Source organism: Periplaneta americana, chromosome 8 (genome assembly GCF_040183065.1).
Source record: "Periplaneta americana isolate PAMFEO1 chromosome 8, P.americana_PAMFEO1_priV1, whole genome shotgun sequence".
Classification (NCBI taxonomy): domain Eukaryota; kingdom Metazoa; phylum Arthropoda; class Insecta; order Blattodea; family Blattidae; genus Periplaneta; species Periplaneta americana.
The window spans coordinates 112515936-112540208 of NC_091124.1; the positions used below are offsets into that span (position 1 = coordinate 112515936).

The window sequence follows — 24273 nt, forward strand, 5'->3', positions numbered from 1 at the left end:
GGGTGTAGCAACATTATTAGTATGAAAACAAATTCTTTACACTCTGAAATTAAAAGCATTTGTTCACTGTCTTTGTAAGACTCGTTTACTTCACTGGAATAGAGGAGCAACATAAGAGGGCTGTGATTAGCCGATGTTTTCAATGATAAAATACACACATAGCAATCTGCACTACAGCATCACATGTTTGTTTCTTCTTATCTCGACCTCCTTTCTCTTTGACGTAGGGCAGGCTCGAAGATATCTTGTATCCACTGTAGCTAACTTTGTTTTGTAGTTAGTTAGTGGGGTTTAAAAAGGGCGCGTCAGCATCTATGGCTATTTACGCCATTCTTTGTTTTGTAGAAAAGGACGGAATTTGTTGGATCTGTGGAAAATACAGTACTTGTAAGTCAAAATTACAAAGAAGTGTGATATCAGGATTTAGCTTTGCTTCATTTTTGTTGGATTCTTTTTCCTGTCTCACTCTATTCATTGAAGTTATTTTGTGTTTGTTGTGATCATCTTGCACATTTAACTTTTGTTTAGCATTAGACAATGCATTTAGGACATTGATCCTTTTGAAAATGTGGCAGTAAAAGCTGTCTTGACAGGTTGTATACTACTATCCTTACACTCAATTTGGTATAGCCTGTACATCTTGGCAAAATTCTCTTTCTAGAGAGAAAGACATGCATGAAAAGCTTTTAACATTTTTATACTTTAAACGCTCGTGATTTATTTATCTATTTATTTATTTATTTATTTATTTATTTATTTATTTATTTATTTATTTATTTATTTATTTTTCTCCACAGTTAATACAATTATTACTTTTAAGTTTCTGATTATACTACCATAATTGAGAATCGGACCTATGTTCACATCAATTTTTTTATTATTATTTACTTAAAATGTCCTCAAGAATAAGTTCTGTAAGTGGCAATGTAACTTCTTGAATCATTCTTTATATGCTTATTATTGGAAAATAATTTAAATATAGGCATTAATCTTTTCCTATTTTCCTCCTCTTGCTTAAGTATTTAATAGAAACATTAAGAAATATTAAATTGAGTCATGCGTAATAAAATTTGGGCATGAAACATGTGATTAGAATGAGGTTAATGAATTCCCATTCTAATGGGTTACTTTGTGTTGGTTTTTGCGTTGCAGTGGCGATTGACCTGATAGTGCATCACATCTGGGATATTTTGCATGGAGCTGTGAATCACAAGTTCGGCTTAGGAGCAATTCGTCGTGCTAGCACTAGCTCTGACACACTTAGCAGATAGACGTCTGGCCATAGCTTGGGCTGTGGGCAACGAGCCAGCCAAGCTGCTGGTGGGAGAGGGTGAATTGCTAATAAGGGGCGTACAAAGAGATTGAATTGATGTTTTTCATGATGTGGTTGAGAATATGGTTCCCTTAGAAACAAAATTGTTATGCTCAAATGATATTTTAAAGATCATAATCTAGTAAGTCAGTCTTACATCATAAATGCAGCCTTCTAAGAAGTGATTACATTTCTCAATCATATAATGAAATTGCCTATTTAAGCTATGAATTCGATTTCCTTTTAATTCCAAATATGTTACAATTGGAGACACAGTCTCTAGTTACTGCATTTAAGATATACATTACTCCATTTTTACACAAGAAAAAAACTTAATTTTGCGAAATGTGTTTCACGATACCAGTATTTTAAATACCATAACTCGTGGTAGAGGAGTCAAATATAGTACTTTTATTCCTCCAGGTTCAATTTATGATTAAAAGTGGCCATTTCTTAAGTTTTAGTGCATGGGCTGAAATAAGAACTGCAGCTACATACCATAATGTATGAAAATAATACATTTTTAATATCATTTTACAATTATTCCTTTTGACTTACATGTATCTCAAGTCTCAAGTAGTTTGTGTGGCCAGAATGTACATTTCCATGATATGAACTGCTGAAAATGGTGATCTGCTGTAATTCGTTATTCCTTGATTCATAGTCATTATGTTCGTAAACTTGTCTTGTTGAGTTATATACTACATAATTGCTACTTATTGTGTGCTATTTCATTTTGGTAGCAGATTTTTTTCAGAACTGTTCAGTATTATTTTAATATTAGATGTAAATGAGGATTGTAATCTTACAAAAGACCAAATTTATAGAAACGTTAGGTGATATAAATACAAACTTCAGTATTTTATTGATCATAAAATTAAATCTTCATAGGCTGAAATCATAATTGACAGAATGAAAGGTTATTTTGTTTTATAAGTTTCACTAAATAGTGAATATGTGACATTCAAATTGTAACCACTAAGAATTTATTTACAGAATTGTATAATAAATCTAGTGTGTATTAACTTGTTCATTGACATGTAAAAAGTAATTGACACAACAAATATAAACAGAATATAAACTGTTTAAAGATCTAATTAAAATGTTATTTTGTTACTATTTTATGAAATGTATCTTATAATATTTTATTATATTTTGTTTTAATATTACTGACATTTAGTACATAAAAAGTAAATATGTAAACAAATAAATTAAAAACCGTTTACAATAAGTATATTACTTTTTTAGAAAAAATTGTCGCTTAAGTTTGCTGCTAAAGAAAAAAAATTGTGAATGTAACTTTGATACAAATGTCTGTTATAGACATTAGTAAGTCATTCTTATACAACAAGATAAAGACACTAGTTTCCATTTTATTTTAACTATCAATTTTCTTGTTAGTATTGGCGTTGGTGTAACTATATTCTAATGTAGTAATTTTGTTATTATATTTTCTTGACTGGCAATTTAAATGCCAACAATTGTGCATTAGTTTAATTTCTTTCAAGGGAAATGTGAAACACCATTTATTAATATATATAAAACAGCGTTGTGTACATGCTTATTTTTCTTGTTCGGTAATGAATATAATAAGCCAGAATGAAGTTATATATTTTTGTAGCTTACTTTTGCTTAGGAAACATAAGGTGCAGTGTAAGATGTGTAATATGATACATTTGAATTGTTACAGACTACATAAGGCTAAAAGCAGCAAGATATAATAATAAATCAAATAATTATATTTAGGAACAACAAAAACAAGAATAGGTAATGTTTCAACATAGTGTTGCAAAATTTTAAGAGAAATTTCACATGAATGTGTTGGCGATGAATATAAATTAATTTTGGAGTTTGTATTAATTTTTTATGTTTGTTGATAAATGCTTCACTCTATGTAGAGAGTTTCTCTTGTACTGTTCATTACATATTTTATTTTTTATTATGATTTCATTGTACAAACTTTTATCTTCCAACCTCTGTAGACCTCATTCAGAAATGCACAAACCTTCCATGCTATCCCTCTCTCTCTCTTTCTCACATATACACTCACGCGCATATGCACATGCATGTTTTCACTCACTCACTTTAGAATATACTTTGATATGAACAGAAGTAATAATTCACCAAGTCACACATTGGAAAATAATAAAGGATATATAATGCTAAGCTTGACATTATTTATTATAGCCTACAGGTATTACTGTGCAATTTTTAATTAATTTTCCAATGTGCAGTGAAGTAATGGCATTCACTTTTTCCTGGTCCCACCTTCATATCTTTATATATATTTGAGAATTTCAGACTAAAGAAACCAGGTTTCAATTCTGTCAAATTCTGCGACATTTATGGTGAACTGATTGTGCCATAGAGTTTTTCTGAAAATTTAAGTTTTCATTGCATTTCTCATTCCACCAACGCTAATTATTGTCGTGTCATCATTATATCTCTATTTTTAAATTACTTTAAATATTAATTTCATTTCTTTATAAAATTATCATAAGAAATTAATTTTGTTGTCCATACAGTGCTGTTATACTGATACATGTGGCTTTAATGAAGATAATAATATTGTAATCTGAAGTATCGTCCAGAAGAGTATTTGGTTTGCATAAAATGTGTTTTGTAAGAAATATCGCTCATTTATGTCACATTCTCACAAATAGATGAAAATGTTACATGAGCTTACTTCCATGTATTAACAAATATTTATTTTAATTAGATTGTAGGAAAGAATCTGTTGCAAATGGAAATGAGGAAAAATACTAAGTTACGTTTATTTGCATTGGACTTTAAGAATGCATTCACTTGACTAAACAATTACAAAGAAAACCAAAAAACGTTGTTTTATTTGGATTTCTTCTTTAAGGATACACTGATGTGAAATTTTGTCATTTTTGGTCAAAAATATTGATTTTTTGTTTTTATCTTTAAAAAATTGTTCATGGTGTAGAGTTGTCCTCTGCCAATTTTCATGGCCATATGATCGGTATATCAGCTGTTTAGAGCAAACAGTGACGTCTCTTGTTTCACCAGCAAGGTCAATGTTATGACTTGCTCAGTCAGTGCAGAGCTCCCAAAGGAAGTGGAAACGTGAAAGCTAGTAAAGGTATGCCTCGTCGACGAGGAAGGCCGCAATATCAGCACGTGAATGAGTTCGGGGGGAATGATTGTTCTCCAGTAAGCAGGTTTGTCATACAGTGATATTTCGGCTCGTACAGGGCATGCTGCTATGACAGTGATGAGTATGTGGAACCAGTGGATAGAAGAGGGTCGTACACAGAGACGAGCGGATACTGGGCCACGTAATGTGACCACAGCACGGGATGACCGCCATCTTATCCTCTTGGCCATGACGGACCATACAGCTTCTTCCACAATGTTGAATCGATGTTGGAGTACTGCATCGTGTGTTGATCTATCTGCCGTCGTTCGTCGCCGTCTTTTGAGGGATGGACTAGTGGCTCGCATGCCGTTGCATCGGCTTCCATTGTCCAGAAACCACCAACGTCTCAGACTATAATGGGCACGGGAACCCCGTCACTGGCGTGCTGAGTAGCAAAAAGTGTTTTCGGACAAGTCATGCTAGTCCTACTTGTCCTACAATGATGGTTGCATACATGTTAGACCCTATCATGGTGAACACAATCTGAGAGCCTGCATTGTTGAGCAGCATAGCGGAGAAACGCTAGTGTGATAGTTTGGGGCGCCATTGGATACAATATGTGATCTCGCCTTGTACATATTCAGGACAATCTGAACAGCAATCGCTACATTAGGGAGGTTTTAGAGCCCGAAGTACTGCCCCTCCTTCAGGCAACTCCACATGCCATATTTCAGCAGGACAATGACCAGCAACATGTGGCGAGGATTGTGCAAGCCTTCTTTGAAGAATGGCGGGTATCCTCTTCCCTGGCCTGCACGTTCGCCAGACATGTCGCTCATTGAACATGTCTGGGAAATAGTCGGTTGGCAATTTGTTCGTCATGGTCCTCTAGCACCGACCCTTGACTCTTTGTGGATTCGCATACAAACTGCATGAAGGGAGATTCCCCAGGAACATATCCAGTCTCTCTTTGAGTCCATGCCACGATGCTTAGAAGCTCTGATTGCAGCGCATGGAAGCTTCACACCATACTGAAATCTCACGGTCACAGATCAGGTACAATTCTGTAATTCTAATCATTTGTATATTGTTATGTACCTAATCTGAGGTATCAATTTCATTTCAGTCACATGTATCTTTCTTGGTATTGCAATTTCCACAAACATTTGTGTACATTAGATTTCTAATTCAGACAGTGTAGCTTCTCGACTTCTCGAAATATTTCTTCATAGGATCCAACAGATGTCACTTCAAAGGATGCTTTCCTTTGAAAAATATTCAGTTACCAAGGAGACTACAACTCTTGTCTAAAGAAAAATTCCATTTGTTGCTAGTAGCCCTAACAACGTGTTTTGCATGCTTGGTTTTTGTTTTGTTATACAAGAAATATTTGCAAGTTTCTAACAGTTTTATTGTTAGTGTTATAATAGTGTCTACAGTCTATAGTGATTTGTTTTCATAAGTTTCCTTGTTTTTTTACCAGTCATCATCTTTATTTACTAGTGCAGTTAGGTGTGCACTGCATGGTAGTGTATATAAGAGTAAGTTCTGCGTATAATAAGCAAGGCCTATATATCTCAAAATGCCTAGAAAATCAAAAAGATTGAGTTCTTATTTATTATTATCATCCCAAACTTTGAAGTCAATTTTCTCCACTTTCAGTTTTTGTACTACATGCATGATTTTATTTGTAGCGGTTTCTGAATGTGTTCTTAACAAAACTTACTATCAGGATTATACCTAACATTCATATTTTATTTAATATTAATTTTTCTTTATGCTCGAATTGATTTTTTTTTTTTTCCCCCCGTTTTTACACTTTAGTGCATAAAATATATATATATATATATATATATTTTTTTATTTTTAGTAGAATAAAAGGAAAAATTGTATAGTAAGTTTTATTTCCGAGGGTCTGACAAGTATGTAGACAAAATTTGAGGCCAAAATATTTGAATTTGTGGGAGGAGTAGCAATTTTTGAAAAGCTAAATTTACACAATTTAAAATTACGAAATTATTAATAATTCATATATTTCTGCATCAAATGAGATGAAACTTTGTACACAGACTACTTGTATACAGTACGACAACTGTACAAAATTTCAGAGATCTACATAGAATAGTTTTGAAATTTCAAATTTCACATCAGTGTACCCTTAAATTAAATAAAATTGTTAGCAACTTCAGTTTTATTTGAAACTGTATTTAAACAAATTCAAATTCATGATTCTGATGAATATGAAGATGATAAAAATAATCTCATTACAGTTAACACTTTCAAGACGCAATGTTGTATTTCCACAGATCATGTATTGTTCAGTGTATTTAAGAAACAATTTTCAGAATTACTTTTAATTTTCAGTAGTATAAAAAATGCACAATGACGAAAAGCCTAGTTAATTTGAGATTATGTTAACGTATGTAGAAGTATAGATTAAATAATTTACATTAGAAAGCAAATTCATATGTGTTTAATTCTGAAAGCATGTATTTTGTTTCTTTTTCTAGTTACAGTATTATAATATTTGTTTTAAGTTAGGAGTGGTGACCAGATTCTTAGGTTCTAAACTATTTTATTCCCTACTTGTTAAAATCACTATTATAACATATATTTTCGTTTGTCATTTTTTGTCACACAATTATACCTACACCGATTTTACCTTTCTAATAATCCTACTTATCTGTGGTGTAATAATCATGATGAAGATCTGGAATACATTCTTCTATACTGTCCATCCATAAACCACAAAAGAAGTAAATTAAAATCATCAGTACCAGTTGCAGAAGACGCAGCTCTGCAGTATATATTGACTATACCCCAACTCTGGCTACTATAATGAACACCAATCAAAATACCCTCATTTCTCATGAAAAACAAGAATTGAAAAGGCTACAGTGGACTGTAGTGGACTTCATGTTGTCAGCAAACAGCTGGATACATTAAGAAGATGGATTGATTAATCAAATATATAAATTTTGTAAGTCCAAAAATGACTAAAAGGACTTAAGAACCTAGAAGAGACTAAATAGAACTTTTCAAGTAAAAAAAAAAAACAAAACAAAGTTGGTATTACAAAATGAACTTATTCATTTTAATACATAGCATAACACCAATGAATTATAAATTTTTAACAGAATTTCATTATTGCTATGATTCAATTAATTCCAATTTGAGACTTCAGATGTAAGTAAAGTAATTAAAGTTTAGTATAGAGTGTAGGTTATTTGAAAGATAATCAGAGTTTTTCTTGCTGCAATATCCTAAAATGGAAAAAGGGAAAAAAAAAAAAAAAAAAAAAAACTAACTTACCTTAAAAATGGATTTTCAATAGATGGTAAATAATCTTTTGTCAAAAACAATTCATTTGTTAAAAAAACGCATTTTGAGCAACAGAGGAACTCTACCACTCACAAAAACGAAGTTATAAAAAAGCAAAAAAGTTAATACAACCATTCATTTTGCCTGTGACAAGTTTTTATTGATTTTTCAGTGCTGTAGCGCTATCCAGATCTCTGGGGGAAATAACATAACAATAAGTAAATATCAAGGAGGAGGTCAGCCAATTTATAGGTCCCTCTGTGACAGAAAACAGAAGGTTTGAAAATAATTATTTGATAAATTTATAAAATTATGTGTTCATCATGAGATGAAGTGGATGAATTTGAAGGATCTAGTAGAATATCCTATGGAAGACGGCTCTTGATTCTTGTGGATTGAGTGAGTCTTTTCCTGAGAGAAAAGAAAGCTGCTCTTGAGACATTGTTACAGTGTGAGAAGAATGTTTCTGCCTCTCTACGAATGAATTCTAGTACAATGTATAATCCCAGTTCTCTATGTAGTTGTGAATTCCGAACAAACCATGGTGCATTAACAGTAGTTCGTAGTACTTTGTTTTGAAAAGACTGTATTCTTCGAATTTTGTTTGGCACTGCACCACCCTAAATTGTGATCAGAGGGTGGAATAACAACGTGTATAATAAAACTGTAATATTATTTTGTAAAGATGACTTTCTATTAATAAGAGGATAAAGTTTTAAGAGACTTGAGTAGGCCAGATTAAGTTTAGTGTTGATGTGATACTTGCAAGCTAGTCTTCAGTCTAAATGAACTCCCAAGTGTGACAAGTTCTGTGGTGGATATTTTCATTGCACAGTTGTGTGAGGCATTTGTATCCGTAGATGTGTCATAAAACGTGCTGAAGAACAGGATTTTCCACAGTTTCCTTCAAAACATTAGTGGTCACTAAGTTCGAGATGAGTCTACTTTGCATAAGAACTGTTTGAAGACTCTTTATGAGAAGATACTGGATACTAGAGAGTTGACATAGGTAACCATTTACATGTGGCTTTGTATAGACGACATAATGGTTAACTGCGGCCATTACATAGCCAGTGTCATCAAGAAGCTGGATTATGCAGAAAACGGGAAAAACACATCTAGTCCTTTGTAAAAAAAACTAGAGAAAATGTCACAGCAATATAACTTGTGTCATTACAGAAACCCTAATTATGTTGTGGCCTAGAGAGAATCGAAGTGGAAAGTTTGTCCTCCTGCTTACTATGTGATTAAAGCAAGAGAGATTCTTCTAATCGACGTAATGTTTACATTGATTGGCAGAAGTGAAAAATAATTTCCCAGGAATAAATTATATTGTTTCTTCTGTCGAAGATTTTGTCAAATCACCATGAACTTTTGAATTCATGTGGTTAGTTAGAGCGGAGAGCAAAGCATGGATGCTTAAAAGATGAAAATATCTTTTCTTTGGTCATTGAAAAATTTGGTACTACTGTGGTATGTGAGGAATATTTACTAGGAGTAGGTATATAATTTTTCTGTTTTTTTTTTTTTCTTTCTAATGGCGTAAGTTATTGATTATTTCAATTGCCTGAAAATTGCTTTTACATAGAGATCGTTACATATAAAGTTAATTATGTTTTAAAATTTTCGTTACAAGCCTTTGTGGTTGTTTCTGTTTCATAATTAGCATCTTTATCTTCATAATGACATATCCTTAAAAGTGGTACATATTCTGGCCTTTTCTCATCAAAACCATCATGTTTGTCTTCCATTGTGTATCATTAAAGAAAGATTTGTAATTCAGAGCCTGCTTTGGATTGCTGTTTATAGTAATTTCTGCTTTCTCATGATACATAGTACAGAGATTTTTTTTCTATTGGCAGGGCTCTTAGCTTTCTGTTATTTGGCTGTACTTTATGAGCATGCTCATAGATATCACTGACCACTTAGTTCGTCAGATGTTATGCAGAGTGCAGTGGATCCACATTACAATCATTGTTGGGATGTTATAGGCGAACTGGTGTACTCAGAGAAGTGAACCCGAGCTCCCTGGCGTTAAGCCCAGTTAGAGAAAATGTTGTGGTGCAGACAAAAGTATGTTCAGTCAGTATTTGACAATAAATTTGTTTGAGACATATGCACAGTATTTTATGAAAAAAGATGCCAAATGAAATTTTTGGTTTAAAGTAATGGATTACTTGCATCATATTTTTTGCTGGTTAAAAGACAACTTTTGACGTTGCTAGGTTACATACACTGTTAGTGAGCTAATATAATCAAGATGGTCAGATTTTGAAAATATAAAACTGAGACACATGTATGAGATATTAAATTGCCAAAGAAATTTATCTGTAGTAATGTCACGAGAGGTCTGAGATCTGCCGATAAATCCACGAGCGAAGCGAGTGGATTTATCTGGGAAATCTCAGACCTCGAGTGACATTTATTAGGACTATTTCGTGAATAAAATAAAAATTTAAATAATATATCCCTAAAATTCGATCACAAAATGTTAATAATTGTATATTAACGAATACTTAACCTATTCAGACATTGTGAAGTTGAAATACTCGTAGATGAATATCAATTATTGCAATAAAGAAATTCGATGTTATTATTCAGTAATGCCAATTGCGAAAAGCGAAATACAGGTTTAACATTGTTAATTACATGTACTGCACTTTTCTCTTATTATTATAACAAATACATTTTCATTATCTGCTGAAAACATAATTTAATTTAACAGTAACAGTGGGGACAGCTATATACCAATGCTTAGGTATTCACAGCGAGACATGTTGCTACACAGTGAAGTCATCTCTGTATAGATAGGCCTAATTAAAACACGAATTTTATTACGCCATACGAAAGGCAGTTTGATCAAAGACATTATTACTATGCAAGATCTTTGAGTTTGATATGCAATGATGTTACATAAATTTGAACGTCTATTAATTGTTTAATTTCAATACAAATGTTATAGGCTACAATTTTATAGGTTACGTTAGGCCTACCTGTGGAAGCAGGACCAATGTCAGCTGTGCCTTGTTTCGACCGTTACTTACAATGAGTGCTACACGAAAGCATTTTTTATAGCTCGACAAACACATTCTCGCTGTAGTGTGTAACGGAACTAAAGCTGCATCTACACAGTTCAATATTCCAATCGCGTATGCGTGCAATCTGGGAAGAATAGAATCAAGTTTAAAAGGTACGTTCAATTAAGATGCATAAAGATTTTGTGTCTCCATGGTGCGCCGTTTTGAACATGGTCTTCACTGCGTAAATATATTAATTAATATTAAATATCAATCTTGCATTCATTGCTTTAAAGTTGAAAGAAAAGTTTAACCGTGTAGTTGCATCTTAATGTATTCATGATCATCATTTTACGGGGAAACAGTTGGCGACAACGACTAAACAAAAGAACGACCATGCTATAAATTGATAGTGATAAATCTAGCTGCAGAAATTATCGCAAAGTCTGACTGTGATTGGTTGGAATTCAAAAATTTCATTACACTTCATTGGTCGAAAATGGAATGACGTCATATAAACGAAATAGTCAAACTAAATTCAGTTATCCTTAACTTAATACCTGTGTTAGGAGAAAAGTACTCCACAAAGAAACAAACAATTTTCAGTGATTATGAGCATAAATCATCACAGAAATGAATCTAGCTGATTCTAGTTCCTTCTCAATAGTTTCATTGCAAAAGAGGCCGGCACATTCACTAAAATCTTCTGACATTTAGTGCTACAGCAAGTAAAGCTGCTTCTATTACAAGCTTTCTAACAATGGGAGAAATGCAGTCCATCGAACGGAAACTGTAGTTATGTTTGATGTGATAAGTGAAACTGTCTTCTTCTGCTGAAAATTTTAATTCTTTTCCCATGACCGTTGGCTTGAAAAAAGACATTTTATTAGATGATGATGGTAAAGTTGTGTCTTTGTGCTTCTTTTTGTTGATGTCTACTCTCCCACCATGTGATATTGAAAATGTTGAGTTACACAGTATACACTCTACTTCGTCTTCTCACTATGATTCCGAATACACGAAAATCTTGTTGAAGTTTATCACTCAATGAACACTTAATTTTGACATATTAACGAAAACTCACAGTTGTTATACTGACAAATGTAAATAACAGTCATATGCTACCAAGACAAAGCACCAAATGACCAAACTAAAAACTGTCCATTCAGTTACATTCTCATTACTATGATTGGTGAAAATAGAACAGCAACATATTATGTAGGTTAAAGCGTGATTATTTTAACTCAGTCTTGGCCTTAGTAATCAAGAAGGTACTGACTTTTGAGAGAAGGTTAGTATATGCGTAAATTCAGTGCAAATCCAACACTTTCATAATACGTGAGTGATCGATTTTAAAAACTGAAACTTTCTGCATCCCGAGAAAGTTTTCCGAGACACTGGAACAAAGCATCTAAAACCAGGACTGTCCCGGTAAAATCGGGATGAACCAGGGACATGTGGTCACCCTGCTCATAATTAACAATTGGACAAAAAAGTTGGAAGTATGTAACTTTTGAGGATGACACTCTTCGTTGATGTTATACACCATGTATATCCCTTAGTTACAATAGGTGTAGAGCAGTGGTATTCAATTGGGGGGTATGCGTACCTCTGCGGAGACATGAAGACTTCTTACTGAGTATGTAAAATTTTAAATAAATATAATGTTTCATGAATGATCAGAGCTAATAAATAGCATCGCCAGGGCAATTATGTATTAACGTCTATTATTTTACTCAACAATGAAATCTTGCAGCTCTGCTCGTTATCTAATCATGCTCCTATAATAAGATGAATGACGTACATCAAAATCGATGCCTCGTGGTAAGCTGACTGAGTGTAACATCTTTCAGTAGTGTGTGGTGACTGCTTATGTAGGCTTGGTTTCTTTGTTTCGAATCTTAAAGTCTCGTTTCTCACTCCTTATACTTGTGTATTAAAAATGCTGATTTATAATATTTCAGTTTCTTCTCATTATTGTGGTAGTAGGCTAAATATATTTATTTCTCTTGCAACAAGGATACATTCATTAAAGAGGAAAACGTAAAATTGATGATAAAACATTAAAGTGACGATAATGTTGAACTACTGACTGTGAAAAGTGCGACAGCATTTGTTCCATCATGGAATGTCAGTGAAAATAGTGTTGAACCAATTATGAGAAAGTGAAAGTCTCGAAAAATGTGAAATAGATATTGTAATGAATGTATCATTATAATGGATCTTACATTAAATATGAATTTGTGTCGAATATGAGTGATCCATCTCTTCCTCTCTGCATTATTTGCAACCAAACTCTATCGAATAACTCTATGAAACTATCCCTACTTCATAGACACTTGATAACCAATCAGCAAATATAATGACAAGTCAGTTGAAAATGCGAAAGTAACACACAATCAAGACAAGCCAGTTGAAAATTTGAAAGTAATACGTAATCAACAAAGGTGGCATTGGAGACTTCGTATGAGTTACCATTGCTAGCTGCAAAAAATTAGTCACCGTATACTGCAGTTGAATCTCTTATTGTTCTCGGTGGTTTGATTATATAGAGCAGATAAAATGTTAGACAAAAATTCTGTTTAAGTAATAAAAACAATTCCGAATTCTGACATAAGTACTCGTATAGGGTGTAGAATTCATAATGTGACACAAGATGATGTTGAGCAAATAGAAGAAAATATTAAACTGGACAAAAGATTTGTGATTCAAATTGAATTGGTGGATGTGTCTGACAATGCCGAGTTACTTATATATTTGCTATTTTGATGTTAAGAAATGTTACTGATGAAATTCTGGGATGTAAAAATTACCAGAATATACAAAGTAAGAGGATATTTTTTTAATTCTTGATAATTTCATAAGATCATAATTAAATTTGTCATTGTACTGATGTGTGTGTCCATAGATGGAACTACTTCACTGACAGGTGAGAAAAGTGATCTTGTTGCTGTATTCGTGAAATTAACTTAAATAATTTGGCAACATTGCATTATACAAAGAGAAAACTTGGTCGCGAAAAAATATAGCTCCTAATTTAAACGAAATGCTGAACTTTGCTGTAAAAGTGGTAAATTGAATCAAGTCGTGTGCACTGAACTTTCGTCTTTTTTTATGTGCGAGGAGATGGGACTGACACATACTCAACTGTTTTGCACACCAAGGTGCGAGAAGCTTATTGAGTTGCCATTTTGAATTTAAAAACGAGGTAAAGTGTTTCTTTGTAAAATTGAAATCCGATCTAGTGACGTATCTTGAAGATGAAGGTTGGATCTAGCTTATTTGACGGATATTTTCAACAAAATTAATTATTGCAACCTTGAACTCCAAGATTTTGACAAACATATCTTTAAATCACATGAGGAAGTGAAAGGGTTTAATAGAAGAAAAGTTTTATTTTGGAGTGCCTGCATTAAAAAGAGGAATATTGCAATTTTTCCAACTCTGTTTGAATATAGTGGACAAAATGAAGTTAGTATTGCTGATAAAGCTTTGGATATAATAAAGTGCCACCTAGAAAATCTCAGAATATAATTTTTTTAAATATTTTTCGGAAATTGAGAAAGAAGATAACACACAAGATTGGATTACAAATCCGTTTTCCACCACAGCCATCAATTCCCATGAATTTCCCTTAAAATTGAAAGAAGGTCTGTTAGAAATAAAATTCGGAAATTTGTCAATTTGTGACTTTTGGTGTTATGCTCGCAAAAAATATATAGAATTTAGTGACACTGCCATTTCACACCTTCTGTCATTCCCTCTGCTTATGTGTGTGAGCAGGGTTTCTCTGCATTGACATCAGTCAGAACAAAATACAGAAATCACTTGAATCCAGAATCACCTATGACTCTGATACTCACAAAGATTCAGCCAAGAATTGAGGAGCTGGCATGCAGAAAACAATGTTAGGTATCTCATTAACAGGCCACAACCACTGAAGTCAATAGACCCAATGTAATAAGATAATTTTTCTTTTCTATGATATCTGCAATGTTGCTCCTTTAATTATTTATTTTATTATTTTTTTAAGTTATTTTTTCATGTTTGATTCTGTTCTCTATAATGCTGCCTTTCTGTACATGTAACTATGTAAACATATATGTTACGCAAGAAAGATGTTTTTAAACTATATGTATCTTTGTAAATTGGTAAACGCAAATTGGTAAACATAAGCAGTTCACTGAAAATGTTATTAAGCATTTTGTCAGGATGGACTGTATTTTATTTATTTAGCAATTTATTTCTTTGTAATGTAGTAATGTTGGATTATGCTCTGAAATATGTAGTAGATTTCTTATTGAATGTTCTACTGTAGAGTTAAATTATAGATAACATTGTAATCTGTTAAGAGTAAAGAAGAAATACCTTGATATAGAAATTTATTTTTACGATCTTTCTTCTCCATTATTTCATTTTCACGAAAGTGGTCTGCTGAATCCAAATGGGCAAATACAGTGCGCCTGTTTCATTTCCTTACCGCTAAGCAGCACTTTTATAATCTGCAGCTGTACTACCAGCTTATACCCTGCAGCCTGCACAATAGTCGCAAAAGAATCTCTCGGGTAGTCACTCATTATTACCATTAATTGTTATTACTTTTAAAATAGAAATGAAATACTTAGCTAAATTTTGAAAACATTCTAAACATTAGCATTGCCTAGGTCAAAATGTATTGCTCCTCCACATACCCTTCCACTCTCTCAATTTTCTGACAAGATTATTGACTATAACAGTGGTATTCAATCTATGATATGCATACCCCAGCAGTTGCCTCAATAGGTATGCATCCCACTAAGTATGTAAAAATGTTGACATTTATTTCATTATATTTGTTGATAATTTTTGCTTTTCACTTATTTTCTTTTACAATATCAACTATTTGTTTCTTCTTGTTTTAATAACATTTTACATCAGTGGTTCTCAACCTTTTTCAATGATGTACCACTATCTTTAAAATTTAGAACATTAGCTGTACCACTAACAAAATGTATAGTGGGAAATTGTCAAGTGCCACCCCCAGGGTCATAATAAAAGTTTCTATGCTCCAGTACTGTACCAATAATTTGCGTGTATAATTAAAAAACAGTTACTATTTGAATTTATTTCATTAAATATACAGAAAACAGCTATATATTTTAATATTTTATGATCATTTATATTTTTATTTTGCACTTTACGTACCACCCTGCAGTGATACACATAGTTTTACATAATTCATTACTATTATAATTGTATCAATAACTGCTACGCCTGTAGCTATGAATAATAATAATAATAATAATAATAATAATAATAATAATAGTAATAACAATAATAATAATAATTTATTTTGCATACATCATTCATAGTCTGTTGTTATTTCTTATATAATTTCAGTGGAGTTTGGGGGTACGAAGGTAAAAATATGTATTTTGGGGATACTCTAGCAAAACAGATTGAATACCACTGGACTATAGGATGACTAAGAACTTTCAACGCCTGAAAGGTTCTCTGCAAGCCTTCTATTACTTTGTTGGGTAGAGTTAGTGAGAACATGAGAAACATAAAACACTTGCTAATTTTAGTAAACCGAGGAACATTTATCCAGTCACATAAACATTATGAAAACATTCTTACTCGTATTTACAGCCTGAGTCATATTTTATGAAAGTTAAACATTTACAGGTGACAGGTGACAAGTTTACAAAATTGTTTTGATTTAAGCTGATAAGTAAAAATCTGTGAAATTTTAGGCTTTCTATAGTTTTATGAAACAGGAAATAATATGTCATTACTTGTTACAAATTTGTAGTGTTGTCATTACAAAAGTGACAGGTAATTCTTTATATACAGAGTGGAAGTGAAATAATCCTGCAGATTGAAAGGGACAATAGGATACACTTAAATGAATAGAAAACCTATATTACGTTTTGTGATTAAATGCACGGTTAATTAGAAAATTAAGTTTGAAGTTTCAACAGTCTGGCAACATCGTGTCTAACACAATGGTCTTTCTTCCTGTAAGAGATCAACGAAATAAGATCTATCTTCCTAGGTAAGGCATGTCAAAGTAAACCATAGATGGCATTTGCCACAGCTGTGGTTCATCTTTTCTACAGTGGCCAGATGATAGCCAGCTCAGCTGAGAGTTTAATTGCTTGAAAGTTAATTGCTAGTCTCTTGTCATAGTAAACATACTAAAAGCATTGGCTGTAGTCTGTTTCAGAAGATACTAAGTTTTTTTTTTCTTCTACTGTTGATTGAGTTTAATTTTTTAAGTGTATCATTATTCCAGTACTATAATACAGTTTTCTAGTGGAACCAAGAAGTAAAACATTGATAATTTGTAAATATTGAAAGTTTTTTTTTCAAGTGTAATTACATGCTGTACAATAGTTACGACCAAAATAGATATTTTTTCTGCTGTATTTGAAGCGTGAGATAATGTAATTTCAGCGATTTTAAAAATCTAATGTTTATAAACCTTTTTCCATACTTCAAAATATTGAAAATATCTGCAGTTTAGAATGCATTATTCATTACGTGAGGGAGGGGGGAATAATGTATTATGTAATTAGCTAATTAGATATTTTACAATAAGCATATTTAATATTACAGTTTCAGAGTAAACCACTTGTATGAATCTATTTCAATACGAACATATTGTACACAGAGTTCTGGATTTTACATATAGTATCTTAAATTTAACATTTAACGTAAGACCTGGTTGGCGAGTTGGTATAGCGCTGGCCTTCTATGCCCAAGGTTGCGGGTTCGATCCCAGGCCAGGTCGATAGCATTTAAGTGTGCTTAAATGCGACAGGCTCATGTCAGTAGATTTACTGGCATGTAAAAGAACTCCTGCGGGACAAAATTCCGGCACACTCGGCGATGCTGATATAACCTCTGCAGTTGTGAGCGTTGTTAAATAAACCATAACATTAACATTTAACGTAAGAATGTTATGTTATAACATATGTAAGTATCCCAAGGTTGTAGTTCGTAGTAGATTATTTTTTTATAGAGACAGCTGCTATGATTGCTACGTGAGACATAACCCTCTCGTACTACTGATCTTGACAAAACTGTGCTCTGTCTCTATGACTGCAATGTTGCAATCTGTTTCGCAATGTTCAGTGGCTTGAAATTAGTAGGTTTTAAATTAAATTTACACGAAAACCGCCCATGCTATGGAAATACACCAGAGGAATAAATTATTATTTATTAGATTTTCTAGCAATATGGACAAAAATCACTATCCTATTCGTAATAGTTACCGAATAAGAGAGTATTAAATATTTGGGGGGGGGGGGGACTTTTTTTTTCCTGAGAAAAATATTAACTTTCCACCAAAATGGTATTGCACTTTTTTGCTACATATGACATGAGCTATTCGCTCTGAAAAGCTGCAGAGTTATTTCACTTCCACTCTGTATAACCTATTAACCTGTAACTTGTATATAATGCGACACTTTATTTTTGTGAGTATTCTGTAACTTAAATAAATAAATAGACCACAACGGAATTTAGGAAACAGATGAACATAATCTTCAGTTTCAGTGACTTTGTATTAGAAAAGAAATTTCATATTACCAAGACAACAACTGAATACTTTATAAATTCAATAGGACATTATTTTCAGGTCATAAAAACGGAAGAAATTATGCACTGCATTGGCTGGGCATTGAAGCACAATACTGTGTAAATACTTCAAAGGCCACAGTTCACTCTAAAGTAAAAAGAGTATGTCAGATACATACATCTTACTTGACCTACTTTATCTGTCTCAGTTATTCAATAGCTTTCCATGAGGATAGCAAACTTTGCAAAGATAGGTGACATAGGTATGGATTAAGTAAGTGACAGTGGCAGTTCGTCAGATGAAGTACTGCTGGGTACCTAAAATTCAAAAAACAAAAATGAACATTCAGGCCTATCCATTTTCCTCTTCAGATGGTTTATCTGAGCAGAGTTTACTTTTAAAAGTTGCACATGAATTCTCGGTGACTGGACTGGGTGACTTGAATATAAACATCTAAGAATTAGTGCTGTCAATCGATCAAAATATTTAATCGATTAACAATTTGAATTTAATCAATTAATCGAGCTTTGATCGATTTGAAGTTTTAATATACTGTAATATACAATTATTGTTAAATTTAATTTGTGTTTGGTGATAGGCATTAGTATAAAATATAGTATATATGTATATACTGTATCATTGTATTACAAAACAATACTAGTTTAGTTATTTACTAACATACGGTATTTATTATGTAGGCTTATAATTTATTGTGTCAATTCTGAGGAGATTTTTGAGATAAACATAAATTTAAAAAGTATGAAGATTCACCTACTTAATATTGCTTCATCCATGATTTTAAACATGTGAATGCATTCACATGCTCCGAATTAAGTGCTGCTCTACGTTTATAATAATGTTTCCTGCATCATTAAACACGATTTTTTTTTCTGTCAAGCACTTCTCAACGATCATTCGGTTTAAAACCAAACGTTTCACTGACTTTACTTCTCAAATTCTCATATGGACGTAATGGAGTTTTCACTTTTTTTACTGACCACAGAAATCTGATTTTTTTCATTAGCAAACTAAACATACAAGCTTCACCTAGAAATTCAGTAAAGAAACTGCAACAGAACAGCAGATTGGCCCCTATTGTAATCAGGTTAAAAAATTTTAGAAAGAGAAGAAGATAGTTACTCTTTCACTTGCACACAGTGGAGCCATGGCTAAGGGATGAGGGGGCGAATTCCAGTAAAGTATGTATTTCATATGGTAGGAAGACGAGTAGACAGACTTAATAAGGGTTTTGCATTGTGTTTCAACTTTCAATAGGGATAGACCAGATCACTGTCCTCATATCTTAATCTCTTTCTGAAGTGTTTGTGCAAAGATTTGCACTATGCTACCTGCTATGCAGTTATAAAATAAAGGTATTATCGTGTTTGAAATAAGTATTTTCTGAGAGACGAATATTGTCGGAATTTTTGCTCTGAGTTTGCATTAACAAAATAATAATTAATATCAAGTACAACTGATTAATTTTAATCGGTTCGATTATTTGATTAAATATTTTTCATCAATAGATATTTATCGATTAATGGATCAGATTAATGATTAAATCTCACAGCACTACTAAGACTATAAAGGCAAAGAAGCTGAGATTTCTATAACTTTCTAGAGCTCTTCCTATCCTTGCCATTCACTGTACGTCTTTAAATGACCATGACCCACAGATCAGAATGAAAAGCTAGCAGGGTGTGCTGTCTCTGTCTAGAGCTGTTCCCCTCTCTGTGTTCTACTGCACATGACTGGTAAGGGATTAGTAGTGGGGAAATGCAGGAAATGTTTGGTTTAGAAATTAGCAGGGTGTGCTCTCTTTTTCTTTGTCTTCCACAGTTTGGGAAATAGAGGGAGAAATTCTTTTTCCTTCTATTCATTCTCATTTCTCACCCTCATTATGTACGGTAGTATTTTTGCAGTTCTGTGAAAGAAGCAAGTGGACATTGCTATATTATATACACTACTGATGTATTTTACATTGTAGTGCATGAATATTGGCATTGTATGTGATTATAAACTTGTTAGAAAGATCGTTTATACGTCGTGACTTTCAATAAAAGATGGAGATTGTGAATAATGAAAGTTTGACGACAAAATTAACCTGTTTCATACAAAGCGCCAAAAACTTTACAAGGCATTATCAAGAAGCAAACTACAATAAATACAATATTGACTCAATACCTGCACTGATACCAACACAACTCCCCGAATTCTGCTTGCCACTTCTTCTGTGAAACCAGTTAGTATACGCACTGTATAAAGATTAAAAATTTGAATTATACTAGTACTTACATATGAATTAAATGTTCTCTTTAGCTGGAACTGTTTGCTTTTCAGTCAAGATCAGGGTACAAGTTGGACAAAAACAGGATTTACTGATTTAGGAAACTTGAGCAAGGTAGCTACAGCATATGAATTAACACCAAGACACATAGAATCTGCTCTAGCACTTGTATCATTTGGCAGAACTAGAATTGATACGCAGCTGTACAACATGGAGAACAAATATCTCATCTTAATCAAAGGGTTAAGCAGAATTGAGAACTCATGAAAAAATTCATAAAGATTTAGAATTGTCATTTAGAGGACACTAATCATTGTTATCGATTAACTGAGGAAACTGTATAGAAATTTTAAATTTAATAATGAAATATGATCCACTTTTAAAAGTCCACTAGGAAACATTGACAGTTTTTAAGGGCATATCCAATCATATCCAGAATAATATTGTTGCATACACTTGCTAAGTCATTACTTGAAGAAACAAAAACGAAATCGAAGGAACTAAATTTGTATCCCTGTACCCTGTAAAATTTATGTAGACTACTGGACTGTACCCGAGCACGAGCATTATGCTCATTTCGGGTATCTATTCATATGTATTCAATTCAAATGTAAATTGTAAATAAATTTGAAAATTGTAAATTGTAATCCATATTAGAGGACGAAACCACTGATGTTTCCAACAAAGCTCAATTGTCCTTCATTTTGAGATATGCCTTAAAACAGTTCTGGACTGACTTCTGCTGCAACAAAAAATTAATAGCGCAGTCATCTGTTGGGTTGGCAAGTGTGCCTGGAAATAGGGAGTACATCCTGAAGCCCTATTCATACTTGTTATGCCCATATACTCAATTTGGTACTATCTTAGAGCATGAGTAGTCTTCCTCAATGCAAAATATTTTGGCATATTCATCAAGACTTGTCAAGATTGTTTGTGAGGACAGAACAAAATTATGCTATGTGTTTAATGGAACATTGAACAATCCAACAAAGATAGAAAAAGATATGCTAATACCTGTAAGAGGCTTCCTATCAACCCTAGAGGATTTTACATTCTCTTCAGTATTCTTCAAAACAGAACATTTGACATCCTTTATTGGAGAAACTCGCCAAAATATTGCTGCAGTGAAAGGAAATTTTGAAAATGTTTATACAGAAACTGTAAGGAATGTTGGAGAAACTTCCAAAAGAATTACAAACTACTGGCGTGTATACTGCGAGATATTTGATAATGTAGACATCCAACTGGACGTGAGGTTTCAAGATTATGGGGATTTTTATCCCTGTTATGATAAATACTCATCATATAAGAATAATCTTCCACAACAAACATTTTCGAAATGCACTCGTATGGCAGCAGGTTTTAAAAATATGTCAGGCTGAAAAATGAGCTCACTGTATACTTTACAGCAGCATGGAGTTTGAGGACAAAACCCCACATGAATTATTACAAATTATCTCTTTGGATATGCCCTCTTGTTTTCCACAGCTTTCTTGCCTTGTTTCTTTAATATGTACCATTCCCGCATCAACCAACTCAATTGAGTGGTCTTTCTCGGCATTAAACAGAAATAGAAACATATTCGAGGAATACAACAGCAGAAAAGAAGACTTTCCAATCTCTCTGTTCTTTATATTGAATCAACACTCTGGGAACAAATTAAGAGATGTGATACATTTTTCGAAAGGACTGTGAAAGTTTTGCAACAAGGGCACAACAGGTGAACTTCCGTACTTCCGTTATTAAGTAATTAGCAATAAGGAAAATGAGTTGAAGTAGAATGTGTTCATATGTAAGTACTAGTATAATTCAAATTTTTAATCTTTATACAGTGCGTATACTAACTGGTTTCACAGAAGAAGTGGCAAGCAGAATTCGGGGAGTTGTGTTGGTATCAGTGCAGGTATTGAGTCAATGACCCTGGCCACATTGAATAGTGGAGGAGGGAGACATCATAATAATGAATCAGGAGACATAATATTCCTACATTCAAACCAGGCGCTTCACAGTACCAACTTTACATCGCTGCCGGGTCAAATACTGTAGCTTGCTTAATTGTGGAACCAGTTAATGTACGCATAGTATTTTATTGTGTATTTGGATATTTGCAGTGCAATTTATTGTGTTGTCTGGAAATAATTTTTTAAAAGATATATTACATTTAAGAAAGTTCGCTGCTTTCCATGTCTGGATACCCACCGCATGTTACTTACTGTAAATGGCTCATTTCATCCAATATCCCTGCAGAAATTCCTCGAATATATGCACTTCCAAGATTTTTTGAGCATTTGAAGTACTGGAAGAATGGTGGAGAATGCATTTGGTATTTTGAAAGAAAATGCAACCAATGTCAGCATGTAACATAATTTCATCACAATTGATATCTACTTGAAGACCATGGTATGCATAACAGCTATGAAAGTGCATTATTTGGAACTTACTTTCTTGATTAACCACTTCTCAGAATTATCAGCAGAACTAGGATTTATAATATGTCGTATGTGCTAAAAGTGACTAAATATGTACAGGCTCTGAGCAGGGAATATGCACATCAGACATGCTTTCATTACCTCTGATTGAGGTTCTGGCTGTTATGTACAGACAATAAATCTCACTTGACGATATATGTCAGAGGAAGAACAATTATTTGTATACATCTGAAGTCTGATTAGTGTAATAGGTAACTAGTCAGTGATGTATACAATGGAGAGGGGAGGGAACTGGCACCCTAGCCCATTATCTCTGGCTTAGTTGCCTCGTGAGTGATGCCTTATTGGTGTCACTTGTAAGATTCAAACCTGTCTTCGGACAGTTGATTAAACGATAACAACATGCTTTCATGACAGGTGTAGATAGCATCATTATTGTTCCATACCTCCTGTGTATGTTTTCTTACATAAATTTGATTAATAATAGCATGCGCACAATAAATTATATTTTTATTTTATAACGAGTACTAGCCTATGTTATTGGAATTGTATTCACACATTCCCAACATCTTTTGATGAAATTGTTATTTGCACCCTAAAAAAAAATTAATCAGGAATAACCCTTACACTAAAGACGAATTTACACCACTTTCAACAATCTCTGTAACATAGGTTAGTAATCATTGTAAAGTGAAATTACTGTAATCCCCCGTATTTGCAGGGAATACATTCCCAAATCTACTGCAGATAACAGCGAACTCTGTAAATAACTTTTTCCAATAAGATATAGTACATACCTATGATATAGTTTAATTGACTAATTACAAACAATAAGAAATTAGGAAAAGCAAATAATAATATATTATGTATTTATTTCTGGTTTTACAATGTTAGTACATTTTCCCAGAACCCATGATTACAATGAGTACAATTTTATGTATTTTTAGCAACTCTTCTCCATTCCTGTCTATCATACCTTAAATTTGCATCAATATTCCTTTCATCCAAGTGTCCACTGGTCTTCCCTTTTTTGTGTGTCCTTGTCATATCCATTCCATAACTCCGAGGCAATAGTTCATCTCCCATTCTTTTAACATGTCCATACCATTCCAGTTTTTTGTCTGAATGAAATCAATAATTGAATTTTGAACATTCGTTTTCGTCTTATAATTTCATTTCTTATATTTCTTTGCCAAAATATCCGTGCAGATCTTCTCCAGAAATCCATCGCAAATATTTT

The 24273-nt window shown here is 33.0% G+C and overlaps 1 protein-coding gene across 3 annotated transcripts in view; it reads left to right on the top strand.

The window, feature by feature from the left end:
- Uck (Uridine-cytidine kinase) overlaps positions 1-24273 on the top strand; it is a 329786-nt gene that overhangs the window by 245441 nt on the left and 60072 nt on the right. For 2 of the 3 annotated variants that reach the window (XR_011333491.1, XM_069833409.1), the window contains one exon: positions 1153-3257. The exons of the other annotated variant lie outside the window; for it this stretch is intronic. Coding sequence is in view for 1 of the 2 variants with exons in the window: in XM_069833409.1 (XP_069689510.1) it covers positions 1153-1271 (119 nt within the window). In the remaining variant the exon portion in view is untranslated. Of the gene's footprint in view, positions 1-1152; positions 3258-24273 lie in introns of those variants that run through there. 3 annotated transcript variants of the gene reach the window in all.